This window comes from Hibiscus syriacus, unplaced genomic scaffold (genome assembly GCF_006381635.1).
Source record: "Hibiscus syriacus cultivar Baekdansim isolate YM2019G1 unplaced genomic scaffold, ASM638163v2 tig00111877_pilon, whole genome shotgun sequence".
NCBI lineage: Eukaryota > Viridiplantae > Streptophyta > Magnoliopsida > Malvales > Malvaceae > Hibiscus > Hibiscus syriacus.
In genome coordinates this window covers 2,303,530-2,314,942 of record NW_024063208.1, presented here as the reverse complement: position 1 = coordinate 2,314,942, position 11,413 = coordinate 2,303,530, and the positions used below count along the sequence as shown (strand labels likewise).

Sequence of the window (11,413 nt, the reverse complement as noted above, 5' to 3'; positions counted from 1 at the left end):
TTTCGCTCTATCGTATTTTCGCATTAATTTAGCATTTAAAATTATTTGATTGCATCATTCTATGCCCTTCTCATAACTTAAAATCCGAAAATTTAAAATCTAATTTAGTGTTTAAAGGTAATAGGGTTATGGTTTAGGGTTTATGGATTATAATTTAGAGTTTTAAGTTAGGAGTATGGTAATAGAATGATGCAATTCAGTAATTTTAAGGGGTAATATGAAATACGATAGGGGTGAAAGTGATAAATTGGATCTACTATAGGGCAAAAATTACCCTTTTGCCTAATAATTAAGAGTGTACATTTAATTGGTTCAGTTTTATATATTGAATAAACTAATTAAACAAAAAAAATTAGAGTTAAATTATAAGTTTAGTATCTAAACTATTAATTTTATTTTATTTTAGTACCTAAATTTTAATTTATTTTAAAATCATATCTAACATTTACTTTTTTTTTTCATTTTAGTATATCGCCGTTAAAAAATTAACAAAACTACTGCACATGACATTTTTTATGGGTAAATTATATAATTCATCACTTAATTGTATTCTCACTCCTATTTTAATCACTAAAGTTTAATTTTTTTAATTTAACTATTAAACTTTCAAACTGTTGTTCTAGATCTTATAGAGTTCCATTCCCGTTCTCAACCTATAACCAATATGAACTCGAAGTTTCATTCGTAACCCCCGAAACTTCTTGTAGTAGTTTCGTTCCATGCCGCATTTCATAGGGAACCTCGAAGTGGCTCTATTTCATTATATTCCATCAAGATCCCAATTCCATTTTTATATTGTCATTAACATGACATAAGAGATGTCGTTCTAGCCTATTTTCTTCTATTTCTATATATGTACATGGAAAGTTCAAAAATCATCATATAATAATCCAGAAATAGAAAAGAAAAAAGGGAAAATTAATGATGATTTTAAAATCTTTTATACCATAGAATCTAAATTCCTTATGCACGAAGATAATCAATTCGTTTGTTATGGTCAAATCTAGTATGGATTTCTAACCACATTATCCATGGTTCCTCTTATAGTTTCCTTCTACGAGCTCGAGATTTGGAAGACAAGGTATCATCAACAAGTAGTTTTATTGTAGGACATTTCATGATGTTCATATCAATCTACCATGTACCTTTGCATTTAGCATTGGATAAACCTCATACAATAACTGTTCTAGCTCTACCGTATCTTTTGTTTCATTTCTTATGGAACAATCACAAAGACTTTTTTATTATGGACGTACTGTCGGAATTCAATGCATAATCTTAGTATTCAATGTGTATTCTTGAATAATTTAATTATTTAATTATTTAGCCATTTCATTTTACCAGTTCAATATTAGCCAGATTAGTTAACATTTATATTTTTCGAAGCAACAACAATATGTTATTTGTAACAAGTATTTTTGTTGATTGGTTAATTGGGCATATTTTATTCTTGAAACGGGTTGGATTGGTATTAGCCTGGATACAACAAAATGATTTTTAGGTCTAAGATACTTCATAAGTATCTTGTATAAAAATTTAGAAATTATACGGTTCGCATTTTTAGTATTCTCTTATTTATTACTTGTGTTTACTATTTAGGTAGAATGTCGTCACCCATTCTAACTAAGAAATTGAAAGGAAATTTAGAAGCGACAGAAGTAGGGGATTGTGAAAAATCAAAACTATTTTCGAGGAAGAGGAACGAGAAGTATCCACCGAAGAAAATCATTCTTCTTCCCCTTTTTGAAGGAAAGGGTGGATCCTAGCAAAATGAATAAAACAGAAAAACTACGGGTGATTGAAAAGAAAAAATAAAAATAAAGAAAGGCGGACTTCACTTTCCCTTTAAAGAGACATACTATAAAAATAGACTAGTTTATGAAACTTCTTATTTGGATGAGAATAGATACAGTTTGAAGTTCGAAATATTTTTAAAAAATAAGATAAATATTTATTATGATTTGAAAAATCCCTTCTGACACTTTTTTTTATTCTAAACGATGGAATCTACCTTTGCGATATATATAAATGACTGGTTTGAAAATGTTATAAAAAATAAAATGGCACAATATATTTTTTTACACATGTCAAAGTGATGGAAAAGAAAAAATATATATTTTACGCTTCCACCCAGTTTAGCAACTTTTGGAGAAATGATACAAAAATAATAATTTCTCACACCAGAAAAGGGGTTTTTTGATGAATTGCATACTGATTGGAGTTTTATCAATAAACTAAAAAGAATAAATTTAGGTAAGGAGTTTATAAAAAGAGTTGAAGCTTTAGATAAAGAATCTTTTGATCTGGGTATACTTGAAAACAAGACTTGATTCTCTAATAATGAAACTAAAAGAGAATACTTTCCTAAAATGTATGATCCTTTCTAGCATGGACCTTACTGCGGAAGAATCAAAAAATGGGTTTCACCTTTAAGCATAAATGAAACTTCTAAAAAAAATACATATTTGTTTTGGATAAATATGATTCAAGATATACTTCTTACTATTGATTATCACTAATTTGAACATACACTAGATACACTTAATCAGTGGCGAAGCCAGAAAAAATTTATAGACTAAGTCAATGTAAACATAATAATTTTTTTATCTAACATAATTCGTACTTTTTTTATTTAGGGTAAACTAACTATTTGGTCACCAGTCTATTACTTAATAAATTTTTTTAGCCACTCAATTATTATTTTTTCAAAATCATAGCTAACCTTACATTTTGGTTCTGTTTTGGTCTCTCACCATTAAAAAAATTTAATGATGTTAACATGACATTTTTTTAATTATTTTTCAATCATGATATGTCATTATCTTATGATGATACATCGATATCACTGCTAAAATTTTAAAGATGAGTAACCAAAATAAAACGAAAACGTAAACTAAGTGTGATTTATAATAAATAATAATTATATGACCAAAATAAAAAGTAAAAAAATTATGAGTGTCTCAATAAATAATTTTCCCTATTTTTAGCATGGGAGGCCATGGTCTAGGCTTGGATCCGCCCCTGCACTTAATATAAAATCATTATCAATAGAAAAAGAACTCTCCTTATTGATATTGACAGAAGATGAATATGAAAATATCGATTTCAAGGAACGAGTCAAAATTTTGAAATTTTTATTCAATATAGTTATAACTAATCGCAACAATCAAACAATTAGAAAAAAAATCTATTGGAATAAAAAATAAGTACAAAATTTCCTCGATAATCATGCAAATTATTCGACAATTTAAAACAACATGAGGGAGAAAACAAGAAAAATATAGCAAGTGAGCATGAAATTCGTTCAAGAAAATCTAAGGTTGTAGTGATTTTTTACTAATAACCAGGAAAACGACAATAATTATACTAATGCCAATGATTCTAATGATCCTGTTAAAAATGACGAAGTGACTTTGATACGCTATTCGCAACAATCAAATTTTCGCCACAACTTAATAAAGGTTTCATGCGTGCCCAAAGGCGCAAAACAATTACTTGGGGAGTGTTTCAAGAAAATGTGCATTCTTTACTTTTTTTTTGACATAGTAGACAAGCCCATCTTTTTTATTTTGATATTTATGGGCTGCCGAAATTAATATCTCGAAATAAAATATGTAAAAAATTAACAAATTTCTTATTATACAAAAAAAATCTAGAAAAAAGACCAAGTTAAAAGAAAAAATTACAAAAAGATGAGAAAATACATAATGAAATAGCAGAAACTTATGACAATATTATGCTCAAATAATAAAGAGCTCCACGTTAATTACCCAATCAATTCTTAGAAAATATATTATATTACCTTCATTGATAATAGCTAAAAACAATTTGATTTTTGTTTTTTTTCATATGAAATTCGTTTGTATCGAATTGAATCGAATTGAAAAAAAAGAAAAATAATAAAATCAAATTCTTTTAATTTTTTTGAACGATAAACTTAAATAATTAACATCTTAAAATTAATAATATTATTTTTATGAATTTAAATTTTTGTTTAGGGGTGCTTAATGAGTTGAGCAACTGGTCAGCTACTCGACTCGTTGAAAACTCGATAAATGCTCACCTAGGATTGATTCGAATCAAATTCGAGCTCGATTAAAGTCCTTAACAAGTTGAGTCGAGCAAAGTCCAACTTGACTTGATAAGTTCGCGAGAAGCTCATTAATTTTTATATAATTTTTTAGTAGTTTGGTGATTGCAAGAAAAAATGAATGGAGTGGATATATGTTGTTTTTCTTATTTTTAGGATTGATTATGTATCGTTGAAATTCTTTTTTTTTTCAAGAATGTCTTTAGTATGTTAGTTTGACATATTTGTGGTTTATTACTTTAGTTTTAATATGTTAGTTATGTGGATTTGTGGATTGTTATCTTGAAGTTTTGACTTTAAAATAGCTTCATACATTCTTTTGATATTTTTTTGTTAATTTTGTTAATTTAATTACTTGTGTTCACACTTTATTTAAGCTTACAGGTTCATTTCTTAGATGTTGAGTTTGAAAATTGATAAACAATTAAAAATCGTTAAATTGAATTAAACTTAACTGAACTAAAATATCCAATTCTAATGTCATACGATTTCAATTTAATTTTAAAAAGTTACACAATATGATTCGATTCATATTTTATTGAAACAAATAAACACGAGCATATCATCTATTACTTAATGTCATTGATTAAGTTTGTATAATATGAATGCACTTAGAAAACTTTGCATAACTTCAATAAAAGACTTGAAATTAAGCCATGTCTCCCGAAGCAGTCGGTGAGAGACGAATAGGCCATGTAACAACAAAAACAGTAGCAACTAATGAAGAAACAACAAAAGAGAGACAATAGTTGAAACTTTTCTTGTCATGACTTTGAAGATTTTAACATGATTGTCATCCCAAGAATAATAATTATTTCAAGCGCTAGTAACAAAACCTTTTCTTTCATAGTAGCAGTCGTTTTCGAAAAAGAAAGAGGGCACGCAGTGTTTAAGGATTTATTTGATATTATTTTCTCTACACTCTAAGGGTGCCATTGTATTGCATTTCGCTCGTGTAAAAGACACGACAATTGATGCAACAAACAACATTCCTCCGCAATTTTTTGAGCTCATGTAAAGGACAAGACTGCTGGTGCAACAGACGGCATTTCTCTATAGTTTTTGTAGTTTATTATTAAGATTTTATCTGACATCTTAAAGTTTTAAATATGTCTTGATACATGAGGAGTTTACTTATTTTTTTTAATAATCATGTCATGATATTACGATTTTCATATACATGCATGAGTTATTAAATTGTACAATGAATGTAACGCACACATGAACCTTACAAATATATAACTATAGGTTATAGTTACAGCATTGAGAAACGAAATCGAAAATTTAAAAAATCGATGTAAATTAAATTAATAAAATTAACAAAAAAAAATATCAAAAGAATGTATGAAGCTATTTTAAAGTCAAAACTTCAAGATAACAATTTACAAATACACAGAACTAACATATTAAAACTAAAGTAATAAACCAAAAATATGTCAAACTAACATACTAAAGACATTCTTGAAAAAAAGAATTTCAACGATACATAATCAATCCTAAAAATAAGAAAAACAACATATATCCACTCCATTCATTTTTTCTTGCAATCACCAAACTACTAAAAAATTATATAAAAATTAATGAACTTCTCACGAACTTCTCACGAACTTATCAAGTCAAGTTGGACTTTGCTCGACTCAACTTGTTAAGGATTTTAATCGAGCTCGAATTTGATTCGAATTAATCCTAGTTGAGCATTTATCGAGTTTTCAACGAGTCGAGTTCGAGTAGCTGACCAGTTGCTCAACTCATTAAGCACCCCTAAATAAAAAATTTAAATTCATAAAAATAATATTATTAATTTTAAGATGTTAATTATTTAAGTTTATCTTTCAAAAAAATTAAAAGAATTTGATTTTGATCATTATTTTTTTTAATTCGATTCAATTTGATACAAACGAATTTCATATGAAAAAAAAACAAAATCAAATTGTCAAGCAAGATATCCAAACTAAACCTAAATCAAACTGTAAAATTAAAATAAAAAAATTAGGCTTGGGTGAATGCAATGTACTGTTTGTTTAAAGATCTTCAATCATTTGATAATGAACGTTCATACACCTTCCATATACGTGATATTCGAATTGAGATAATAAGAGATACAATAATTTCATATGAAAAAAAAATTGAATTGTCAAGCAAGATATCCAAACTAAACCTAAATCAAGCTATATAATTAAAATAAAAAATTAGGCTTGGGTGAATGCAATGTACTGTTTGTTTAAAGATCTTCAATCATTTGATAATGAACGTTCATACACTTTTCATATACGTGATATTCGAATTGAGATATTAAGAGATACAATAATTTCATAATTACTAAAACGATTTGATTGTACTAAAACCCAATAAAACTGTATAATTTAATTTGAATCGATTTTTTTAATTTTTTTATTTTGTTACTCATCATTATAACCCATGGTTATATATATATTTATAAGGTTCATGTATGTGTTAAATTCTTTGTCTAATTTAGGTTTCTATAAGTTAAATTACGTGGGAAACTGTTGCACATTGTCTACGTTTCCTAAGTTGAAGGACGGCATCCAAATTCAATTTCAAGACTGTTCAAACCTTACTTCTCTTCCCTGCTTTGATTTTCACTTTTTTTCCCCCACAACTAAACAATCCCTTCCCTTTCCCATGACGGTTCTTAGCCGTTGCTCCACGGCTGCCGCGAATCCGACCGTTGCCGCAACATTCTCTTACTTGATTCGAGCTCTCTCTTCTTCTTCGAAGTTTGATTCCGAAACCGACCTCAACCGTAATAAACCGGCCACTTTGGCGACTCTGAACAGAGAGCCCGAGGGTAGAAATGTCCAGTGGGTATTTTTAGGTTGTCCCGGCGTCGGCAAAGGAACGTATGCCTCTCGGTTGTCGAATCTTCTCGTTGTTCCTCACATCTCCACCGGTGATCTCGTCCGTGATGAGCTCGCTTCCTCCGGTCCCCTTTCCTCTCAGGTCCAATCTTTTCTTTTAGGGTTCCGTCTTTCAATTTTTCTATAGAAGGTTGAAATTTAAACCTCTAGACGGTTTTCAGCTGAAAAACCGTTGTTTTTACTGAATGCATGTTGAAAAGGGGGATATTTCACCGATTAGTTTTAAATAGTTTGATCCACTGCTGTGTAGAGAATTCAAGGTTCAGTTTTCTTTCGAATGATTCAAGTTAAAAGTTTTGATTTGTAAATTTCTTATTTGGAACACTATATTCAAATCCATCTTACATTTTAACTTGATTAGGTGCTTTTGAGAAACGATTTCTTTCTTTTGTTTTAATACATGTGAGTTTCCCTTTTTTTAGCTTGAAGTACAGAGGTTGTGCCTTTAGCATTAAGTAATCTTGTCCTCTATGGAGTTTGATCGCTGCAAACAGAAAACAAGTAACATCGATGTCAATCTAGATGCTGACGTGGACTCCCGAAATCTGACGATACACGTGTTTTGTTGATTTCTGAAGTTCAAGCCAGCATCTTTGATGGTTTTTCAGCTACTTTGTTGTCAATTTTGTTGCACCTTTAGAATTAAGTAATTTAGTCCGTGGACTTTGATAGTTGCAAACAAGAACAAGTAAATTGATAACAATACAAATTTATAAATAGAACTAACTATTAATTATATTTGTTTTGTCATATTCTTGGAGTACAGTTCACCATTTTAGACGGGGTTTTGTTAAAATTGTTATGAATTATAGTTGTCTGCACCAATATCAAATATACAAGAATTAAATTCCTCTTAGTCCTATGATACACTGACCAAGTTGCATTTTTTTACTGTAGTACAAAGAATATATAAATATTTAACTATTATTTTTGTTATCAACCTTGAAAAAAGCAAGTAGAAAAAGCAATAAGCAAATTGATCCTTAATAAATTCATAAAGGACGAGTTAGTGAATGTTATTAGTTGGATATATTTGTGTTTTAAACTTTAACTGGTTTTTGCTCTTGTTGCAATTTTAACATCATGATATTTTTGTGGTTTGAGGAAAGAAATTGGAGTTGAAAAATGATCTCTCTTTTTTTCAACTCAAGTTTACTTTTTTTTTTACTATTATACACTTGGCAGCTAAAGGAGATTGTTAACCAAGGCAAATTAGTTTCAGATGAAATTATAATAGATTTACTTTCCAAACGTCTTGAAATGGGAGAAGCCAAGGGTGAAACGGGGTTCATTCTTGATGGTTTTCCTCGGACAGTAAGACAAGCGGTGAGCCCTTCATTTGATAGTTTTCTGTAATATTTTTCTTCCAGCTAAACTGCTAAAGGTTAATTTGACTTTACTACAGGGAAATAAGAATGTTAGTCATGGCATGGTAAAAGAAATGGTAGGAAAAATACATGCATTTGGTACTGTATTGATCCTTTTACATAGCTATTGCTGAAGCTTTTGCTAAAAAGCATGTGAAAAATCCAGTCATTATTTTTGGTTCTAAAAGCATTTGATAGCTTCCTGGTAATCTACTCATGTAAGAGCTGGCAATTTGTGTATCCATGTTTATCCTTGCATGTTCTTAAGGGCTTTTTTGACAGGCTTTATATAAATTTTGTTATATATTTTTGTTATATAGATTTTGACATTTTGGTGTGTTTGTGTCAGGCTTGTGTTTGTTGTATCGTGTTTTAGTTATTCTTGTCATATTGTATAATGTATTACATCCAGTATTGCAAAGTTACAGCCATGCAACTAGATTTCAATTTCTACCAATGTTCTCAATGATGAATATATTTGCCACAGATGACCTATGGTAAGTTGGATGGTGCATGTTGTTCTTTGTTCTTTGCTATGCATTCCATAGCATTTTATCACAATACAACTAAAGGAAAATATGCCGACTTCATATGGTGAAAGTTGCAATATCATTGGTAGCTTTTGTTTCATCAAATTGAAAGCTTACCCCACCCACACCACCACCAAAAAAAAAAGCTGAATATATTGTCAGGAAGCATAATGGTTGCACTGTTGAATATATTTATCATGTTAAATATTTCCATTTCATTTTTGTGCCACTTACTAGTAAATCCCTAACCATGTAATCTACAATTTTATCATGTTTATTTCCTAGGAGATATTAGAGGGCGTGACAGACATCGACTTAGTGATTAACCTGAAGCTTCGGGAAGAAGCATTGCTTGCAAAATGTCTTGGTAGAAGGATTTGTAGTGAGTGTGGAGGAAACTATAATGTGGCTTCTATTGATATCAAGGCTGAGAACGGGAGGCCCAGGATGTACATGGCTCCACTTCCTCCTCCTCCTCAATGTGCATCCAAGCTTATCACTCGACCTGATGATACTGAAGAAGTTGTTAAGCAACGTCTTCGCATATACCAGGCAATGGTATTTCTCCGTTTCTGTATTTTTCTAAATTGCATTCTTGAGAATTTAGTTTACTATTTATTGGAGTTTTTGGGTATAATCTGTACGTTTTGAAATTACTATATGACTATGTAATCTTATCTTCCTATTTTGGTTTGATGCACCTGCCTTTTGGTTCAAAACCCTATGATCATGGAGTTGTAGTTACAGGGGGAAAAATTGCCTGATGCATTACAAATTTTATTTTCTTACAGACTCGACCTGTAGAGGATTTCTACCTCATTCGTGGGAAGTTGTTAGAATTTGATCTTCCAGGAGGAATTCCGGAGTCATGGCCAAAGCTGCTCCGTGCTTTGAATCTTGAAGATCACGATGACAAACAATCTGCAGCTGCATGATGTCTTATATCATTGTATCATTCGAAGTATTTGCAGGTAAAGTTGGTCATTCTTTGCATGCACAGCACGTGCATGCATATTTATTTCATAAAAAAACCTGAAAAGGAATAGAAAAATGGATATGCGATAAAGCTAGACGGCTATAAAGTCCTAAACTACAAAATGAGGTATTGTTGTACTTGTGAAGTGGGGAAAGTTATTGCTTGGGGATGGGAGGCATTGTGTTCTTTAAGCCGACCATAATGAGTTGCTTTAAAACAAATACATGTATGTCTGCTTAACGCCGATGCCATTGTCGTTTTGCTGTATATTTTTCTTATGTTCAGCTTATTGAATGGTAGTGGGTTGAATTATAAAACTGCCTTAATAAAGCTGCGTTTGGAAACACACACATATCTATGCATGTGCATATGCTCGAGTGTGTGTATATATTTAGAGAGAGATTCATCTGCAACGGAAGTCCATATTTTTAGAATGCGGATAGACACTTCAAGATGCTTCATCTACGGAGTGATTTTCCACTCGTTTTTAAGGAAGAGGAAGTAAGGTATTGTATAGAACAATGCATGCTTGTAAGAGTCTAGATTGCAGTTGGTGTCAGCAGTGTTATTCAGATTTCGGGATGTGTCGATAGGGTGTGTGATATACTGATCTCAGAGGAAATAAAGAGTCAGAGGAAATAAAGAGTCTGAGCAACATACTATTGTAGAACCGTAAAGTTCTCGAGTTTAACATCAGCTATGTGTCGATAGGGTGCGGGAGACAAATAATGTGTTTATAAAACTTTTACCTAGGAGTCTCTTTCATTGTTTTCTTAGGTGAAAATGTTAGTGATCAAATTGAATGTTTTTGTAGTTTGGTTACACAAATAGAAACATGCAGTCTCTTCGGCTTGTTGAGTCGACCCAAAGTCTCAAGTTAACGGTAACTGGTAGATTTAGGATGAGTTTGGTATTGTTTCCAAAAAAAATTATAATTAAAAAAATACTGCTTTTAAGAATTATTTTTGTGAAATATTTACTAAATTATTTGATTTGAAATTTAAGTGTTTGAAGTTGTTTTCAAAATGTGCTTTTAAATAGATAAAAATATTTTTTTTGCGTATCATTTTTTAAAATATAAAAAAATTGATAACATATTATCTTTGTTGGAAAAATTTCTTTTAAGAAAGGATAAAATTTAGGGTAAAATACATAAATGGTCACTAATATTTGATTAATTGTGCGTTGTACCTATTGAAGATAAATTGGTCGTTAACGTTATCGATTTATAATAAAACGGTCATTCGACGTTAACATACGTTAAAGTGGGTGACAGTTCACAGAATACTTACATTGCCTGTTAAGTGCTTACCTATCGATCTTTTTGTCTGTTTTCTTCATCACACTCTCTTTCCTCAAGCTCATGTTTTATTTTTATTTTTGTTATAAAATTCTTTATAAAATCAATCTCCTTTTGCCGATCAAACCCTCTATTGTAAAAATAGTTTTGATTATTTAAAGTCATCGGAAACACATATCCCAAGACTTGTGATCAAAAGAATTTCCTACGCTTAACATCATTGCAAACAAGTTGAACAAGAGTTGTTTTACCTATGCCCCATGTCAGTGAT

The 11,413-nt window shown here is 30.4% G+C and overlaps 1 protein-coding gene and 2 pseudogenes across 1 annotated transcript; all 3 read left to right on the top strand.

The window, feature by feature from the left end:
* The first annotated feature begins 924 nt into the window (after positions 1-924).
* On the top strand, positions 925-1,501 carry LOC120172780 (annotated as a pseudogene).
* Positions 1,502-3,205: 1,704 nt separating this feature from the next.
* On the top strand, positions 3,206-3,900 carry LOC120172778 (annotated as a pseudogene).
* A 2,745-nt stretch (positions 3,901-6,645) lies between these two features.
* LOC120172642 (probable adenylate kinase 6, chloroplastic) lies at positions 6,646-10,088 on the top strand. Its single transcript, XM_039180057.1, has 4 exons — positions 6,646-7,051; positions 8,155-8,295; positions 9,152-9,424; positions 9,658-10,088. The coding sequence occupies exons 1-4, from the start codon at positions 6,734-6,736 to the stop codon at positions 9,799-9,801; spliced, it is 876 nt and encodes a 291-aa protein (XP_039035988.1). The 5' UTR covers positions 6,646-6,733; the 3' UTR covers positions 9,802-10,088.
* Positions 10,089-11,413: the final 1,325 nt, after the last annotated feature.

Coding starts and splice junctions, on each gene's coding strand:
- LOC120172642 (XM_039180057.1), top strand. CDS start 6,734: ATGACGGTTCTTAGCCGTTGCTCCACGGCTGCCGCGAATCCGACCGTT. Junction 7,052..8,154: donor CCGGTCCCCTTTCCTCTCAG/GTCCAATCTTTT, acceptor TACACTTGGCAG/CTAAAGGAGATTGTTAACCA. Junction 8,296..9,151: donor CTCGGACAGTAAGACAAGCG/GTGAGCCCTTCA, acceptor TTTATTTCCTAG/GAGATATTAGAGGGCGTGAC.